This window comes from Neopelma chrysocephalum, unplaced genomic scaffold, assembly GCF_003984885.1.
Source record: "Neopelma chrysocephalum unplaced genomic scaffold, ASM398488v2 Primary Assembly neopelma1_82, whole genome shotgun sequence".
Lineage (NCBI taxonomy): Eukaryota > Metazoa > Chordata > Aves > Passeriformes > Pipridae > Neopelma > Neopelma chrysocephalum.
In genome coordinates this window covers 1,857,685-1,875,626 of record NW_020897744.1, presented here as the reverse complement: position 1 = coordinate 1,875,626, position 17,942 = coordinate 1,857,685, and the positions used below count along the sequence as shown (strand labels likewise).

Below are 17,942 nucleotides of genomic sequence, written 5' to 3'. Positions count from 1 at the left end.
TTTCATTGTCAGCTACCTGGAGCCTCTGCGTTTGATTCTCGACTTCAGAAAAGGTGGAATTATCTCCAATAACAAAATGTTTTACATCTGCACCGCTGAATAAATTAAACCAATTAACAGAAACCAGCTCAGATCTTTCCCCCCTGCTCGGCGGAGGGAGGGAGTCCCTCGGGACTCCTGGAGCCCTGCTAGGAAATTGGGTTTGGATAAAAGCAATCTGTGCTCAGCAGGCAAGCAATTTTCATGGAGAATGGAAGTGGGGATGTGTGCCCCAGCCCCACACTGTGGGGGCACCTAGGCATGTCCCCCACCTCTACTGTCATTTTCTCAGAGGTGTGGGGAAGGATGTGGTGGGGCTGCAGAGGAGAGCAGAATGGAGCAGGGAATCAGTCCTGGGGTGATGGAAGGCTGCACAGAGCTAGAGCCCACCACTGTGAGCCCTGGGGAGGCAAATGGGGTGGGAGGTATGGATGCCCTTGTGCCTCCAGGATGGGATGAGGGAAGGGGGACCAGAGAGGTCCCCTTAGCTGGGGGGACATGTGTCCCCAGTGGAGACCAAGCTGCTCACCAGCATTAACCCTTCCCTGGTCAATCACACAAGCACCAGGTGGGAACATGGCACTGAGTGCCACATTCCACAAGTGCCCAGCCACCCTCAGCTGTGTCCCAGCACAGCTCAGCCCATCCTCTGCCCCACACCCAGCCCTGCACCCACCTGCTGCCCTTCAGGCTGCCGTCATCCGAGAGTGCTTTGGAGGAGCCTTTGTTCTTGGAGAGCCAAGACTTCACCCCATCCACACGCTCCTCCAGCTCCGAGTCCACATCTGAGTCACCGTCGCTGCCAGAGGAGCGGGTCAGGGTGGAAGAAAGCAAGAGGTGAGCATGGGGCAGTGAGATTTTGGGTGCTGGAGAGGTGAAAGTGCACCATAGCCTCCCCAGCACCCACTGCCTGTGGGTGTACCCTGGCATGGGTGAAACCCCATCCCATGATTCTGCTCCATCGCTGGGGCATAACCTGCATGCACAGAGCTCAGCCTGCATTTTAGGGTCTCCCTGAAGCACCCCCCAAACCCCCAAACCACATCTCCGCCTGCCCAAGAGGCTCCTGCATCCTCTGTCCAATGTCCCCCCTCGCCATTGCACGGCTTCGGGGCTGGAGACAGTTGGGGCAGCAGGCAGGGCACAGCTCCAGAAACACAGGATATTTCCAGCTCCGGGACTTGGAAGGAAATAAGTGGGTTCATTTTATAGGCCGCCGTTGAGTGCAGAATTACAGCGAGGAAGAGCGATGCTGATGGCCCCGGGTAAACAGGAGTTTAGCAGGCGGAACAGGAACGACTCCGGCACGGCGGGCGCAGGAGCGCAGTGGGCAGATTTACAGCCCTGCCGTGCCCGAGAGCCCCTGATTTACGTCCCCGCGTAAAAAAAGTCCTATCTGGCTTAAACCATCTAATTTATAACGGCCCTTCGTAACCATATTGATTGCCTTTAGAGAGAAGGTGCTGTCTGCATTGCAAAATCCATTCCTCCACGTTAAAAGCATCCCCGAATAAATCTCCCTTAATACCTCGCCGCTCACTGCTTTCATTAGGGTTACGGCGGCACTAGCGGGATCTATACGGAAATCGAAGTGGTGTGGTCCCCTCTCCCCACCCCACTCCCACCAAACGAGGGCTCCCACTGGGCTGCTCCAGGGAAGGGATATATCGTAGGATTTTAAATGGCCTTTTATCCGCCCGGTTTTGGGCTTATTCCCTGCCTGGGAATGATGGCAAACAGCACAAGGGACAGGCTGGGATAGACCCTGTATATGAAGCCTCCTTGTCAAATTCAAAGCAACGAGCCACAGTCCATCCTGCGCATCTCCCTCCCCTGCAATACATCCAGGCAACGCTGGGCTTGGGGAAAAAGAAAACAAAACCACAACAAAAAATCCCACATAACGACACCAAAAAACCCCCAACGAGCCCCAGAAACAAGCTCTGGGGGTAGCTAAGGTTTTATAACCGGCAGAATTAAACTCCACATCAAACGCAGTTTATGTCCAGGCGAACGTGCCGTTAGTCAAGCAGGACCCGGGTCGTGGGAACGACCATGGATGGGGATATTAATTAGCGGGGCTCCATCACAGCCCCACGCTAACACGTTCATCATCAGCCATGGCAGGACATCATTCCCCACCCCATCCCAGGGGCTCATCCCACCCCCCTGCGTGGGACACAGTTATGTGCCGTGCCATGCCGTGCCGTGCCGTGCCATGGGTGATGTTAGGGCATGCGGAGGTGGGCCAGTGGCATGCGGGACCCCGGCCCTCGGGGGTGAGGTGGGGGTTAGGGGAGGGGAGGAAGGAAAGAGATGCTCCTCACAGTTTACTCTTTCTTTTCTGATACTTTGCCACCATGTCCTGCAAACTGGGAGGGGTTGGAGGGAGTGTAGGAGGGGGGGAGAAACACAACAGAAAATAAATCAAATGAAAATTAAAAAAAAAAAAATAAAATAAGACCAAGCGGGTGGAGAACGGACGGGGACAAATTAAATGGAGGGGAAGAGCCAGGGGAGGGAGGTGAGGCTACCCTGCAACCCTGGAGTGGGGTTGCACCCAGGCTGGATTCCAGCATTCCAGGATGGTTGCCAGAGCATGTTCAAAGAAAGGTAACGGAGCTGAGGAAGGGTTTGGAGCACAAGTCTGATAAGGATTGACTGAGGGAGCTGGAGGGGCTCAGCCTGGACAAAAGGAGGCTCAGGGGCAACACTTTGGCTTTCTACAACTCCCTAACAGGAGGTTGTAGCCATGTGGGGGTCAGGCTCTGCTCCCAAGGAACAAGCGATAGGACAAGAGGACACAGCCTCAAGTTGTGTTTAGATTGGATACTAGGGAAAATTTCTTCACCAAAAGGGTGGTCAGGTATTGGAACAGGCTGCCCAGGGAAGTGGTGGAGACACCATCCCTGGAAGTGTTCAAAAAACATGTGGATGAGGCACTTGGGACCATGATTTAGTGGTAACACGGCAGTGCTGGGTTAATGGTTGGAGTCGGTGATCTCAGACGTCTTTCCCAACCTAAACAACTGTAGGATTCTATAATTCTATCTCTGGGCTGGGCTGGATCCCAGCATCCCAAAACTCCTGCCAGCTTGCGCTGCCCTCACTCCTGGGGCTCCCTGGGCTGTTTCCAGCCAGCTGACACAGCCCTGAATGCATTTCAGGCACCTCCACAAGCGGGTGAAGCTCCCCAGGGCTGCGGGTGGACGGAGGGATGGATGCAGAGGTGCAGGGACTGATGCCCGTGTGCACAGGTGCCCGATGCACGGATGGCACAGACACAGGTGCATGGACAGATGCACAGGTGCACGATGCATGGACGGATGGAGGGACAGCATCCTGCCAGGGCCAGGCAGAGCCGAGGGGTCCCCGTGGCATTTCCGAAGTGGCGAGGGGAAGCAGTGACCCCCGGGGATGTGCCTCGCGTGGGAGCCAGGCCCAGGTGTTCTCACCTGTTGATAAGGTCCTCGTTGCTGTCGCTCTCCATCTCATCCTCGATGGCCGCCTGCAGGTCCCCGATGCGCTTGAAGGCCAGCTTCAGGTCTGACTGCAGGCTCTGGTTGGCAGCTTCCAGGCTCTCCAGGTCCATCTCCTGCAGGAAGGGAGTGGGATGAGCCAGGTACCTCAGGGAACACCCCCCTGCTCCCTGCCTGGCCCAATCACGGGTGCCTCACCAGCTCGTGCTTCTTGCGGCTGGCCTCTGCCTCCTTCTTGGCCAGCTCGCCCATCTCCTCCTTGACATCACGGAGCTGTCGCTGCAGCCGCTTGTTCTGCTCCTTCTCCCGGTTCTCGGCGGCTGCGCGCTGATCCCGCTCCTCCGTCAGCTTCTCCATGTTCTCCTTCAGCCGTGTGGCCAGGCTCTGCAGAGCGGTGGGGTCACCCCAGATCCCCTCATGGACCCCTCATCCTACAGGTCCACCCTCATCCTGCAGATCCACCCCAACACCCACCAAAGGCTGATGAGATGACCTCCCCATGACCCCATCCCCATGAATTTATACAAGGAGATGGAGGAGAAACCACCCCCTCCCAGGGCCAGGGAAGAGGCAGAACAACAGCAAGGGCTTTGTTGAATTGGAAAAATAGATTTAACTGTGTGTGAAGTAATTAAAACATGTAACATAAGGAAAAAATAGCTCCTGTTCTCCCCCATCCACTGAGCCAGCCGCTGCATATTTATGGCCCCGGCAGAGAGAGCAGGGAAGGAAATAATAGCTTGGAAAATATGAAGAGGAGAGCTAAGCTGCCGCGCTCCCCGGCAGAGCTGCGGAGGCAGAATATAAAACAGGTTGCGTTCGTGGGGCCGGGAGTCTATAATTTCCCTAAGTCGATGCAGGGAAAGAGCAGCACTTTGCCGGGCTGGGCGGTGGATTACTGTTATCGGTGCTTGCAGGGAGCCTTCCCTGCGGAGACGGGGATGGGCTGCCGGAGGGGGAGGGCTGCAGCGTGGGGGGTCCTGGGGAGGGGATGCGCTCAGCAGACCTCTCAGGCAGCTTCATTATGCTCCTGTTGCATCCTTGTCCCAGGCAGAACAGAGGGAGAGCCCAGTGCCTACCTCCAGGCGCTTGACTTGCGTCCGCTCGAACTCCAGCCTGGTCTCCAGCTCGCGGATCTTGGCTTCTTGCCGGCTCACCAGCGACTTGTCCACCATGGATTGCTCCAGGAACTCCAGCTGGCTCTGCAGGCCTTGTAGCTGTGGGGGGTGGTGGGGGCACAGCCTCAGTCTCAACCACAACCTCCCTGCCCCCCTGACACGCCATCCTGGAACAGAGCTGCTGGCCATTCTGCTCCCATCCCCCGGGACTGCTCTGCACCCCCGCAGTGCATGGTGTGGGCAGCAGGTCTCTGGGTGACCCCCACCTCCCTGGCTTCACTCAGGGTGCATCCCCTGTCTGATGTTGGTGCTCCCCACCTTCTCCTGCAGCTCCTGCTTCTCCTTGTTGACCTCCTCCAGCTGCGCCTGGAGGTCATTCATCTGCGCCAGGTCTCGGGATGCCTGTGGGACACACCGGGGCCATCAACAGGGATCCCACTGCGCTGGCTCCAAGAGGGGTGTTTGGGGGGGGTGGAGCAGGCACAGCTGCTGCTCTCCCTCACCTGGGCTACAGCCGCCTTGTGCTTCTTCATCAGCTCATTCATGTCCTCCTGGTCCTCCTCCAGCCGACTCTGCACCTCGTTCTTTTCCCGCTGCAGCCGGCTCAGCTGCTCCTCCAGCTGCAGGGAGCAACACCTGTCTCCTGCTGCAGCCCAGGAGTGGGGTACTCACCCCCCCAAAGCACCCCAAACAGCATGGGGTCACCCCTGCTGGCACCCTAGGAGCAAGTGGGGCATGGCCCCACCACGGCACATTGCACCCCAAAACCACTCACCGCTGCCTTGGCCTTGGACAGGTCGTCAATCTGCAGATGGAGGTCCTCGATCTCCACTTCCATGGATTTGCGGGCCTTGACAGCGGCTGCGCAGGTGAACTCTGACTCCTCCAGCTGCAGGGATATAGCTCAGCACCTGGCCAGAGGACAGGGACACCCTGTGTCCCTGAAAGGCTGCGGTTTGGGGGGGTCTGGATGCACACCTGGTTCTTGAGCTGGGTGATCTCCCTCTTGCTGGGTGCGTTGTTCTTCAGGTGGTCCAGCATGATCTGAGCATCAGCCAGCAGCGCCTTCGTTCTCTTCAGGTCCCGGCGCAGGCGCTTTTCTGTCTCGAAGTCCCGCTGGTTGGCCTGTGGCAGGGGGGACCATGCCAGGGCTCTGTGTTGCAGGGGTGCCCACCCCCCTATGGCCACCTCAGGGTCCCCAAAGCAAGGCACGTGCCCAGCTGCCCTTCACCCCACCTGCTCGCTGACAGCAGATAACTTGCTCTCCAGCTCCCGTTTCTCTCTCAGCACCTTCTGCTTGTCCTCATACTCCTCCTCCAGCTGCACTTCCATCTGCTTCAGCTGTGGGACAGACAGGGGGCAGCTGGTCAGGGAGGTAGGGAGGGGTCATGACCCCCCTCTTTGCATGTCCCCACACACTGGGGACACTGGGTGACCCCACTGGAGGAGCGTTTGCGCAACCAGAGGCACAAAGCCCGGCATGTGCTGGCCCGGGCAGCAGAAGGACTGGTTGGACCCGCCGGGCCGGTGGAGCCGGGCTGTGGTCGGCTGCGTGGGAGCCGGGTGCTGCGTGACGGTGCCCAGCTGGCAGCTCCCGGCACCCAGCCGGGGCATGGGGATGCATCCCAGGCCCTCCTGGGCAGAGGGGCTGTGGCTGAGCCCTACCTTCTTCTGGCACGACTGCCGGATCTCCTCCACCTCCTCGTCACGGCTCTCCACCTCCTTGGCGTGGGTCTGCCGCAGCCGCTCCATCTCCATCTCCAGCCGCAGCTTCGCCTGCAAATGGTGGGGATGTGGTCAGAGTAAAGGGGACGTGGGGACCCTCCATGCCACTCCCCAGGCACCACTCACACAGAAAATGCCCCGGTCCGAGGCCGGCCGGGTCTCTCGCCCCATGGTGACCTGCCAGGCCATGGCACGGAGGGCCAGGAGCCGTGTCAGCCCAACACCGGGCTCAGGGCGACCGCCTCCTCTTCCTGGGCAAGCCCGGCCCAGGTAATAACAGCCTTGCATGAAACCACCCCACCCAGAAACCTCGCCCCTCCCCTCTGTACCTGCTCCAGCATCTGGATGGTCCCAGCCTGCTCATCCAGTTCCTCCTCCTGGTCTTTGACCTTCGCCTCCAGGTCCCTCAGCTGTTTCTTCACCTTGGCCAGGGAGGCTTCGTCCTTTGACTCCTGGGAGGAGATGTCCTGCAGCTCTGCCTCCAGTGCCTCCACCTTCTGCGTCAGCCCTGTGATGTCCGAGTCCTTGTCCTGTGAGAGACAGGGTCATCATGAGACCGGGGCACCTGGTGACTGGGGGAGTGGGTCAGGGGCTGGGATCCACTCACCTCCAGCAGCTGCTTGAGGCCAAAGACCTCGGCCACCAGCACATCCTTCTCGCGACTCAGCTTCTCCCGCTGCAGCCGTTCCCTCTGTGCCTCCTCATGTGCCTGAGAGAGCTCGCTGTCAAACCTACATGGGGAGAGCAGGGCAAGCACTCAGCAACCCGGGGACCAGTCCTCAGCCCTGTGCCAGGGACACTGTGCCAAGCACCCCCTTCCCATGGCAGCAGGCAGGGTGGAGTGGCGTCAAGTGCTTGTTTGAAACAGCCTGTTGATGAGCCTTTAATTGCTAGCACTGTGGCACGAGTCACTCGGAGAAACTCCTCCCAATGCCTTTACTCAGTGCTAATGAAGAGCGCAGTGCCAACCCCGGCAGAACCATCAGCTGCTCTGTGGGGCCAGCAGTGGCTGCTAACGGCAGGGGCTTGATACATCGAGGCAGCCAGGGACACCAAACCCTCCAAGCAGGACTCAGAGGGGCTTCAGGACATTGAGGGGTCTCCAGGAGAGACAGGCTCTTGCAGCAGCTCAGCTCCCCCAGCTACATCCCAGTGCCACGGCCCCACGTGGGATGGCACAGGTCCCATCCCCAGAGCGGACATGAGCCCCTGGAGGGGACACAAACCCCTGGTGGGGGAGTGCTCAGCACAGCCTGTAGCCAGGAAGTGCCGTGGCAGCTCTCCCAGTGCCCCTGGGATGGGATCAGCCGGGTTTGCTCTGAAATCACTGCCTTTGGGGCTTGGAAAACAACCCTACGCTTGAGTTTGTGACCTGAGTTAAACACCTCGGCAGCTAATCCCCGTTTTTACTCGCGCTGGGTAATAAACAGCTGCATTAGCACAGACACCAATCCGCGGAAATTGAAATTAATTAGATTGGATTCTCTCGCTGTATTTGTGTGTGTGATCATTACCATAATGAGATGAAAGCGTCCCTGCTGCTTAATAACGTTAGCAAACTTTGGGGCTGGGAGCAGGGACGGGGTGGCAGTGCACACCGAGCCGAGATGCAGGGCACCAGCAGCCTCCACCATGGGGCATGCCCTCATGGAGGGGGGATCACTCAGCACCAGGTCCTCCAAAAGGGTATGAGGGACCCCCTCACAACTAACACATCCAACCTTGGCAACCCCATCCTGCTGGAGACACCCCAGCCAAGTAGGAGCTGGTGAAGTGCCCAAATCCCTGCTAAAATGGTAATGCCACTTCGCCTGGGGCTTGCTGCGCAGCAAGGATGACCCTCTGGCTCCAGCGTGCAGTCCCCACCTTCTCTGCTTCTTCTCCAGGTCATGGTTGCGTCCCTGCTGTCCCTCGAGGTGCAACTTGGTGTCCTGCAGCTCAGCAGCCAGGCGCTGGCACTTCTTCTTCAGCTGCTGCAGCGCCCGCTGGCTCTCCTCGCTGTCTGCTTGCAGGTCGGCCAGCTGCAGGCAGGAGCAGGCAGGGCGGTGAGGGCTCCGGGATCCCACCACACCCCTGCTGTCCTGGCCATGGGCTCCCTCAGCTCCGAGCAGCCCACCCCATGCTGAGGGCACCAGGGGTTCCCCAGGGCTGAGCCCCACTCACCTTCCGCTCCAGCTGCCTCTTGCCCTGCTGCTCCACCTCCAGCTTGTCCTCCAGTTCCTGCTGCATCCGTTTCTTGGTGAAGTCGATCTCCCGCACTGCCCGCTCGTATTTCAGCCTCCATTCACCGCCTGTGCAGGAAAACCGGGTCACCAAGGGGCTGTGGGGGTGGCGTGGGGCCACTGTGGAGAGGGGGACACTCAGTGTGTGCCAGTAGCCAGCACTGGAAGCAGGACAGTACCTGAATCATCATCATCGAGCTCTCCGTTGAGCTCGGCCGCCCGGATGAGCCGAGCCTCCATCACCTCCATCTCCATTGACTCCATCTGCTTCTTCAGGGCATCGTACTTTGCCTGGGAGGGAACATGGCTTTTGTGAGTGCTGGGGGTGGGGGACAGGATACGCTGTGAGCCCAGGGAGAGGTGCTTTTACCTGCAAGTCCTTCATCTCCTTCTCAGCCCGCAGCCTCTCGGCTGTCTCGGCGTCCAGCAGCTGGGAGGCTGACTCGCCGGTGTTCCGCTCGTCCGTCAGCTCCGATGTCAGCTCTGTGATCTGGGGGCGGCAGGAAAAACGGGATCATGGGCTGGGGCAGGCCAGAACAGCACCATACCCCATCTTGGCACCAGCAAGGACCTACCCTGCTCTCCAGGCGGTCGTTGTTGAGCCTCAGCTCGTTACGCTCCTTCTCCACCTTCTCGAGTTTGCTCTTCAGCTGCTGGATCTCTTCCTGCAACAGAGAGGGCGGTGAGGGAGGGGGCAGGCGCAGGGAAGAGGTTGGTGGGCAGGAGCTTGGCAGCTCTCCGCCCCCCACAGCACCCCCCTAATGCAGGATGGGCAGGGTGGGGGCTCCCCGGGGCCGCTCTCCTCTGCCAAGGGCTGGGCAGGGACTTTCCCCAACCCGCTCCTCCGCTGAGCTGACTCCAACCCCATAAATGGTGTCGAAACGCCAGGCAGTCCCAGAGAAGCTGGAGAGGGGTCCCCCCATCCCCTGGGAGGGGGAGTGGGAGCAAACCCACTCATCAACAGCTCACTGAAGGATTTGGGTGCACCCAGCCCAGGTGAGGATAGAAGGAGCCCACCAGGATGCCTGGGGCCCATCAGCCAATTCTGGGGAGGCGTGTCTGGCTGCCAGCATCTTCCTCTTCTCTCCTCTGGTCCTAGTACAGGCTGGGGGGGGCAGGAGGGGCCCCAAGTGCCCCCACCCAGGCACTCGTCCTTAGCGGGTTGGGGTGAAAGCTGAGACAGGCAGCGGCTCCGCGCCGAGCGGGCTCGGCGGGTGCACCAGTGTCTGGTTGCCAGCGTGAGCGGAGCCCCTGCATATGCCTCTCGGCACACGGTTTCATTTCCATTCTCCACGCTTGTAATTGGGCTCATGCAACAGCCGGCTCTCGGGATGCTAATGACATGCTGATTCGCAAATTAGGGAGCAATTCGAGCCTGGCGCTGACGGGGCGCAGGCAGACGTGGTCCTGCATCTCACCCCATCATGGGCTCCTGCATCCCACCCCACTGTGGAGTCCTGTATCCCAATCCACCACAGGATCCTGCATCCCACCCTTCCCTGGGTTCTGCATCCCACCTCGCTGCAGAATACTGCCTCCCACCCCACCACGGGATCTTGCATTCCACCCCACTGTTAGCTCCTGCATCTGACCCCACCATGGGGTCCTGCATCCCATCCCACCGCGGGGTCCAGGGCCAATGCTCCCCCAAGCCCTCCCTGCTCCATCCAACATCCCCCAGCACAGATACCCACGTCTTTGCCACGGATCTGGTCCTCGGTGAGCTGCACCTCGATGAGGGGCCGCACAGTGGTGAAGAGCTTCCACCACGGCCAATCCTTCACCCCCTTGTTCTTCTTGATGTTCTTCTGCACACACCGGATGGCCAAATCCTGGATCTGTGCAGGGCACGGGGTCAGCACAGGGTATGGGGTCAGCACGGGGTGCTGCCAGCAGGGCAAAGTGGGGCGAGTGGGCGCTCAGCACCCCCACCAGCACTCCAGCATGCTCCCCTTCGTTAGCATTTGGGCTAATTGCACCAGCGTATCTTCTGTTTGATCCTCTCCAGCCCCTCTAAGTGCTAATCCCGGGAAGGCGAGGCGCTGCCAAGACGCCTATTTTACGCCTTCTTTAATGATAAAAGTAGGAGCTGATGCGTCGCTTCATCCTGCCGTGGCGATGCCCAGCAGCCTCCCTGACGGCTCCCCCTGGCCCCCCGGTTCCCCCTGGCCCCCCACGGCTCCCGGGGAGGCGGGAGGAGGAGGTGCTGGCCCAGGAGGCGCAGAAAGACTGTGCTGCCCATTTTAGGCGAAATTGTGCAGCAGAGCGGGGAGGGGAGAGTTGCTGGGACGAACCTTTCTCTTCTTGAAGTGCTGCCGTGCCAGGAAGCCCCTGCACGCTGCCTGGAAGAGGGTGATGTTCCTGCTGGTTTGTGTGTCCCGCTGCTCCTCCAGCTTGGCCAGGGATCCAGCCCGGAAAAACACCTGTGGGAGGGGAGTGGGGTGGGATGGCGATGGGTGCCGGCATCCCTCCAGCCACGCCGTGCCACCCGCCTGCTGGTAGGGATGCAGCTCTCCCCTCCTGTCCCAGCCACTGGTCCTGTCCTGCCGTGGGGTTTTATTCCCCAGGCATGAGGAATGCCATGGGTGGGAGCAAACAGTGATGCCCTTGTGCTGCCCCATGGTGCTGTGCCCAGCCATGACGCACACCCCTGCCCACACCCAGTGTCGGGCACCATACCCGGCTCAAGCCCATGTGGTAGCTGCTCTTCTCCAGGTCCAGCGACTCCAGGAGCTCCTCCACTGCCTGTGGGGAGGGAGGAGTGTCAGGACTGGGATAGTGGCACCCTGGGGCACAGGGGATCTTGGACCACACACTGGCCCTGACACAGGACACGCACCCGCTTCTCATCCACCACGATGTAGTTGCGCCCGTGTTTCTTGGTCAGGTGTGGGGCCAGGACGTCGAAGCGCCGCCTGAACTCCGCAAACACCATGTGATCGGGGTAACCTGGGGGAGCAAGGGAGAGTGGGGCTGTGGGGACAGCCAGGATGCCTGGGGGATAGCCAGGGACAGCCTTGTGTGCCCTGACATGCTGAGGTCCAACTTCTGGGAGAGCTGACAGGGTCACCCCACGTGGAACAAACTCCCCATGGGGCCAAACACAGCAGGAATGCCCTGAGCCTCCCAGGGAGGTTTTCCTTGGCTGGGTCCTCCAGCAATTTTGGCTGGGATCTAGGGAGAAAGTGGCCAGATCCCATCTTGGGGGTAGAGCAGGGACACATGTGCTGCCTGCGCAAATCCTGCTCCGGCTTCACTTTGAGCTGCAGCCAACTCCTGCATCAGGCTCCAGCACTGAGCCTTCACATCTTAATTAATGACGAGGTATTGATGGGAACTCTGACCCCAGCACGGCCGGCTGGCCATGGTCACCAATCCAGGAGGTGTGTGGGTGGCATCGATTTCCAATCACGGCAGGAAGGGTCCGGCCTCCAAGCAATAAACCCTCGGCCGGGCAGCCGGCCATGCGTATCGATAAATGCTTTGCTGAGCACGACTCAGAGGCCCTCGTTCCAGTGGGACAGGGGCTGGATGCCAATGGGATTCCTGCCAGGAACCAGCGGCACCAGTGGAGACACCCAATTAAGGCCATGCCTGTCCCCAGCACAGATAACGGTCCCCCAGGGGAGGGGTGACAGGGACAGGACTGCCCTGGGGAGACAGTTGGAAGCTGCAGGGCTCAGAGCAAGGGTATGTGCTGAATGGGTTCCCGAGGGTCTTTGGCTCTCCAGTAAGAAGATACAGCCAGGACCTCCACGGCATCCATCCCCTCACCCTGGTGCCGGTGCCATGGCTCACCTTGGCGGTACATGCGGAGGGCGTCGAGCAGGCGGGAGCCGCGGAGCTGCGCGCGCAGGAGGGGCACATCCAGCTGCATGAGCCCGGCCTCGCAGTGCTCTGCCGGCAGCTCCAGCTCGCTGCCGCTCACCCGCCGGCACGGCAGAGCCTGGGGGTCCCCGCCACCCCCCGCCGCCTTGGGCAGGAAGCAGTGCACGAAGTGGAGCTTGGACTTCTTGATGCTGTCGATGAGGGCATCCTGCAGGCAGGGCAGGGCAGGGTGAGTGGTGATGTGCAGCGGTGCCCCAGCCAGACGCGGGGACCCCCACTTGGCACCCTCTCACTCACCACTTGCAGCTTGATCTGGATGCAGAGGGATTTCTTCTTGACGGCGGCCACGCCGGTGGTGAAGGTCTTGCGCATGCTGGTGGCCCGGCGCAAGGCCAGCTGGGAGCCCCCCTCCAGCCCTGCCACCGAGCCCGACAGCACCAGCGCCGACCCGCCGCGGCCGGCAAAGAGGCTGCTGATCACCTTCCTGCAGGGCACGGAGGGGATGTCACCCCCCAACACCACCCCTTCCCCCCACCATGCTCCCAACCCAGGACCCCACTCACTTCTGGGACTCCTGCAGCAGGACGGAGGCATTTTGGGAGGCTGGGTTGTGCTTGACATAGTTGAGCCATCCGGTGGCATCGTACTCTACCCAGTTAGTCCCCGAGCTGTGGCCCAGGAGGAAGTGTCGGGGTTTGTCACTGGGGAGTAGAGGGTTGTGCCCTGTGGGGAGACACAGAACCGCTGGGCACAGCCCCAGGGACCAGCGTTTCACTGGTGCATGTCACAGAGTAACAGAATGGTAAATGGTTTGGGTTGGAAGGGAGTTTAAAGGTCATCGAGTTCCAACCCTCACTCCATGGGCAGGGACACCTTCCACTAGAAAAGTTGCTCCCGGTCTAGAGGACATATTCCCACAGTGCCAGGCTTCCCCATACCTTTCTTGCCCCCTTCCTGTGGGCCATAGTAGGAGAAGAGCCGCTCCAACAAGGTGTCCTCGTTCCCGCCCGGCTGCAGTGCCTCCTCCTCCAGCAGCCACAGCAGCCCCCGCGCCTCATCTGTGCGGGCCAGTGACCGGACCTGCAGGGACACCGCGGTGGCAGCTGTCCAGCAATCCACTGTCCCCCAGAGCAGGGACATGGGGTGACACAGGGGACCCAGGCCACCCAGGGAGCATACAACCTCACATCATGCAAGAGGTCTCCTGCTTAATGGAGACCCAGCAGGAAAAGAGCCCATATGGGACACTCCAGCAGCACATCTCGCTGGGAAATGCAGCGCTCAGGCACCTGTGGGCTGCAGCCCAGCACAGGGCTGGTGCCACAAGCCCTCCTGGTCTCTGCAGCCACCTCCAGAAGGGACTGGAGGACCCCAGGGATTAGAGAACCTTGGGAACCTGTGCACCCTGGGGACCTGAGCACCTTGGGGACCAGAGCATCCCAGTTATCTCAAGGACTGGAGCACCCCAGGGAGCACACAGTCTCCAGGTCCCCTGCCTGCAGCACAGGCAGCTTCCAGGGTAAGCAGGGAAAACCATGCTGGGGGATGCACCAAGGATGTGGGCTGCACCCATACTCGCACCCGTGCTCTCACAGCCAGGCATTCAGGACAGCCCCTTTCTTTCCCCTCACTACGACCTAAGTCCCAAAATTCCACCCATCTGCTGCCGTGCTGTGGTTGGGAGGAAGTGCAGGGGGTGCTTACCAGTGCCTGGTGTGAGGACTGGTCTACAGCAGCTACGGAGCCAGAGGAGCTGGGCTCAGCATCAGCCAGGGTGAGCTCTATGTTCTCCTGGTGAGGGGGAACAGAGGCAGGTGAATGCCCACACCACGGAGTAGCAGTGACAGGGACCAGGAGCTGGTAAGGGTGTTGGTCTCAATGAGGTTTAGGATGATGCCGCATGCCAAGGGGGGACCAGGACACATGGAAGGGTCCCCCCAGGCTGTCAGTGCCAAGATGGAGCAGCAGCAGTGATCTCACCACCACCACCACTCACAGCCACCCCATCACCTCCCAGCCCAGCTCTCCCCTGCCATGCTCCACAGCCAAAGAAATCAGGGGGGACACAGAGGAGATGTTCATGTGGGGACAGGAGGGCAGGAGGGGAGGAGGCAATGGCAGCCCTGGGTATCCCCAGTACCTCCTTGTATCGCTCCAGCTCGCGGGCGAAGGTGCGCTGGTGGAAGAGGAGCTGCAGGCGCTCTTGGGCATAGTTGTGGCAGAGCTCCTCGAAGGTGGCCCCCCGGCTCTGCCCTGCCAGCTCAGGGTTCTGCGCCCCGGGGGTGTCCACAACTGTCACTGAGCACACCGAGTGCTGGCTCGACTTCAGCGCCCTTGGGGGACACAAAAGGGACTCAGCAGGGTGAGTGGATGCTGCCACGCACCCCCCAGCTCTGCCCCCAGCCCTCCCAGCATGTACCTGTTGAGAAGGGAGATGAGGAGGGTGAAGAGCTCGGAGTACAAACCAGATGCCATGCCCTCCAGGCACTCCAGCGCCGTCAGCTTGGGACCTGGCCAAGGCAACCCTGAGTGTCCCCAGCCCATCATCCCCTGGGGCCCACCCGCTGTCCCCCCAAACCTCACCCTACCTGTTCCACCATCCCCCAGGGGGGACTCATCGGGGCCCTGCCGGAAGGAGGTGGAGCGCTGCAGGGTGGCCTTGGGCTGGTGCTTGAAGATGGCAGAGGAGAGCTCCTCCAGGCTGCAGCCCAGCAGGTACGCGGCTTTCTGAGCCCACTCGTGACGTGCAAACTGCTTCCTCCCGGCTGGAGGGTGGAGAAAGGGGGTTTCAGAGCCAGGCAGGGCATCCCCAAAAATGGGGAGCACTTCCAGACAGGATTAGATGGTCTCAGGGACCCCCAGAGTAGGCTGGGGGTGCTGGGCACAGTGGGAGCACATGGCCAGGAAACATGTTTTGAGGTGTGAGGAGACAGACATGTTTGGGGTGTAGAGGAGATGGTGGGCAAATGGCTTCGTGCCACTTCAGGCCTGAGCCCACAGCCACACCACGGTGTGTGGAGGTGAGGGTCCCCTTGCCATCACTACTTGGGGACCTCTGGGGCTCTGAGCCACCCCACACACAGGGACATGTCCCTGCTCAATGACACACTGAGCAGCCCAGCTGCAGCGCAGCAGGACAGACCGTGGCGGACGGACAAAGACATGGATGCTGGTGGAGGTGGGAACAGGTTAATGGTGACATGCAGGGACATGACAGCAGGATGGCGGTGGCACGTGGGAAGGGGGAGCCAGAGACACGGGCAGAGAACAAGACTTTACCTTCGTCGGCGTCTGCATTGCAAAGGGCAGCATGCACCATGCGAACAGAGACAGGGGTTAGAAACAACGGCGCGTGACGGCGCGGGGACACGCGGCACGGGGGGCCCTCCTGCCAAAACGCGCCGCCACGCCACGCACATGCCAAGCCTGCCCCTCCCCGGGCATTGCTGCAGTGTGTGAGGTCTTTCCTCTGTGAGCCCCCCTGCTCTGTGGGCACTGGTGGGGAGCAGCTCGGCTCTGCCCCAGAGCGCAGAGAGCTGCTGTCAGATCCAGCTCGGTGCAAGTGTCAAGAGGATGAGGAGGATTGGTGTGACTGAGCTGGCTCTGAGCACCCCCAGTGTCCACGAGGTGCAGGGGAGGCTTCAGCAGCAGCACAGAGCCAGGGTTGGGATGCTCACACCCAGCAGGATGTGCCAATGCTCCCCCCCAGCAGGATCTGGGGTTCCCTTCCAGCAGGGCCCCCGTTATGAAGAGACTCCAGAGCTGCCCGAGCATCCCGCTGTGGCGGCTGCGGCGGGGCCCTGCTGCCCTCTAGTGCCCTGAGAGCACCCCACGGGCCAGCACTGCACGCTGAGAGCATCCCATGGGCTAGGACTGCACGCTGATAGCACGCTGCGGGCCAGCACTGCACCCTGAGAGCACCCCATGGGACAGGACTGCACCCCACTGTGCCCCAAGAGCACCCCATGGGTCAGCACTGCACCCCACTACACCCCAAGAGCAAGACATGCGCCAACCCTGCACCCCAGTGCACGCTCAGACCACTCCAGTCTCTCCCTCCTCATCCCCAACACATCTCTTCCCCCAGGGCTGAAAATCCCCTAGGTGTAGCCACCAGCTCCAGGTGCTCATTTTGGGGTTGCCACGCCCCAGCCCTCCTGCCAGTGTGCAGCACCACTGGGGCTTCCAGCACCGCGGGGAGAAAAGGAAGCCACAGGGGTAGAATAGCAGCCCCCAAAGCCTAATTTGCAACCCCCAGGGATGGAGAGTGAAGCTGGTGCTGTTGGAGCCAGACCAGCACCCACGGTGTGCTCTGGGTGCCAGAGCAGCTCTGCCCCACACCACCAATATGCTGACAGGACTGGGTTGGGGGTGCTCATGGGCATCAGGAACCAGCTGGGGGTCAGGGTTGGTCCCAGCACACCAGCAGCATCCCAAGCTCCCATTTCAGCCCCAAAACCAGCACCGCGTGGCACCCCCCAGAGCAGACCCCCCCCCGTTACCAGCTCCGTCTGCCAGCGGCTCTGCGAGGAGGATGGAGGGAGAGGTGTTACACTGGGAACGGGGGACACATGCACCCCCCAACTCCCTCAACCCCAGCCAGGCCCCCTCTGCTGCACGTTGGCAGGAGCCAACCCAGAGACTGGGGTGTTCAATTCCCACCAGTTAACAGGACCACCCCAGCCACGGGGACAAAGCTGGGTGCCACAGAACACCCAGGGTGGCAGGGTACTGTCCCTGAGCTGACACAGCCCCCCACATACCTCCAGGACTTGGCTGCACTGGGGGGGGCTGTTTGCAAGGTGCCCAGGTGCCAGCAATGGCTCTGGGACCCCTTGCATTCATCAGTCCCAAACCTCCACCCATTAATGCCTCCCAGCCCGGAGCAGCTTATTACCTTTGGTGGCTCCAGCAGCTCCCAGGTGGTAGATGGCTCCCAGAACGAGCCAGAAGGCTTTCTGCTCATCACCTGAGATGCCCATCACCTTCATGGCTGCCAGGAGCTTGCTGAACTGCTGGGTTGCCTTCTGCTTTTCCTCTGGCTGTGGGAAACAACAGGAGCCATCAGTCTGGGAGCCCGGCTCTGTCTACCCCCGCACTCAAACGGGCCAGAGACCCCTGCCCCTCCCCACAGCCCCCCCTGGCAGCGACCTTGGAGGGGGGCACGATGCCGAAGACGTTGTTCTCTGCGAGGTGGTTGAAGTGAAGCTCAGTCCTGCAGGGATAAACACCATGATTGGCTCCATGTGGAAGATCTCAGAGACCCCCACGGGCTGGGGGCTGTGCCCTCGCCCCCCAGCTCACCGCAGGGTGCTGTCGGAGCAGGCCAGCAGGTAGTAGAAGACGTTGAAAGTGGCCTCGTTGGCCGGGCGCCTGGCCACACGCAGCTTCTCCAGCAGCAGTGTCTGGAGGAGGCGGGAGAGATGGGAACTGTCCCCAAGTGCCCCACTCCCACTGAGACCCTCCAGCCCACCCTGGTCTCATCCTTGCTGCCTGCCCAGGGTCCTCACAGAGATGTAAGGGTCTCCCTC

General features: G+C 60.8%; 1 protein-coding gene across 4 annotated transcripts in view; it reads right to left on the bottom strand.

The window, feature by feature from the left end:
* MYO18A (myosin XVIIIA) overlaps positions 1-17,942 on the bottom strand; it is a 37,578-nt gene that overhangs the window by 3,148 nt on the left and 16,488 nt on the right. For 2 of the 4 annotated variants that reach the window (XM_027691219.1, XM_027691221.1), the window contains exons 14-48: positions 17,716-17,816; positions 17,563-17,626; positions 17,309-17,453; positions 16,914-16,934; positions 15,691-15,702; positions 15,000-15,176; positions 14,831-14,921; positions 14,552-14,744; positions 14,116-14,202; positions 13,350-13,491; positions 12,975-13,134; positions 12,709-12,895; positions 12,382-12,619; positions 11,423-11,532; positions 11,263-11,328; positions 10,878-11,006; positions 10,278-10,421; positions 9,159-9,248; positions 8,954-9,073; positions 8,763-8,874; positions 8,525-8,652; positions 8,228-8,382; positions 6,969-7,092; positions 6,691-6,891; positions 6,302-6,412; positions 5,873-5,977; positions 5,615-5,761; positions 5,412-5,525; positions 5,140-5,256; positions 4,955-5,038; positions 4,598-4,735; positions 3,717-3,902; positions 3,495-3,634; positions 2,367-2,411; positions 716-838 (exon numbers count right to left, since the gene is read on the bottom strand). In XM_027691219.1, the coding sequence (XP_027547020.1) occupies positions 716-838; positions 2,367-2,411; positions 3,495-3,634; positions 3,717-3,902; positions 4,598-4,735; positions 4,955-5,038; positions 5,140-5,256; positions 5,412-5,525; positions 5,615-5,761; positions 5,873-5,977; positions 6,302-6,412; positions 6,691-6,891; positions 6,969-7,092; positions 8,228-8,382; positions 8,525-8,652; positions 8,763-8,874; positions 8,954-9,073; positions 9,159-9,248; positions 10,278-10,421; positions 10,878-11,006; positions 11,263-11,328; positions 11,423-11,532; positions 12,382-12,619; positions 12,709-12,895; positions 12,975-13,134; positions 13,350-13,491; positions 14,116-14,202; positions 14,552-14,744; positions 14,831-14,921; positions 15,000-15,176; positions 15,691-15,702; positions 16,914-16,934; positions 17,309-17,453; positions 17,563-17,626; positions 17,716-17,816 (4,307 nt within the window). The remainder of the gene's footprint in view (positions 1-715; positions 839-2,366; positions 2,412-3,494; positions 3,635-3,716; positions 3,903-4,597; positions 4,736-4,954; positions 5,039-5,139; positions 5,257-5,411; positions 5,526-5,614; positions 5,762-5,872; positions 5,978-6,301; positions 6,413-6,690; positions 6,892-6,968; positions 7,093-8,227; positions 8,383-8,524; positions 8,653-8,762; positions 8,875-8,953; positions 9,074-9,158; positions 9,249-10,277; positions 10,422-10,877; positions 11,007-11,262; positions 11,329-11,422; positions 11,533-12,381; positions 12,620-12,708; positions 12,896-12,974; positions 13,135-13,349; positions 13,492-14,115; positions 14,203-14,551; positions 14,745-14,830; positions 14,922-14,999; positions 15,177-15,690; positions 15,703-16,913; positions 16,935-17,308; positions 17,454-17,562; positions 17,627-17,715; positions 17,817-17,942) is intronic. The other 2 variants (XM_027691220.1, XM_027691222.1) reach the window with 2 other exon arrangements.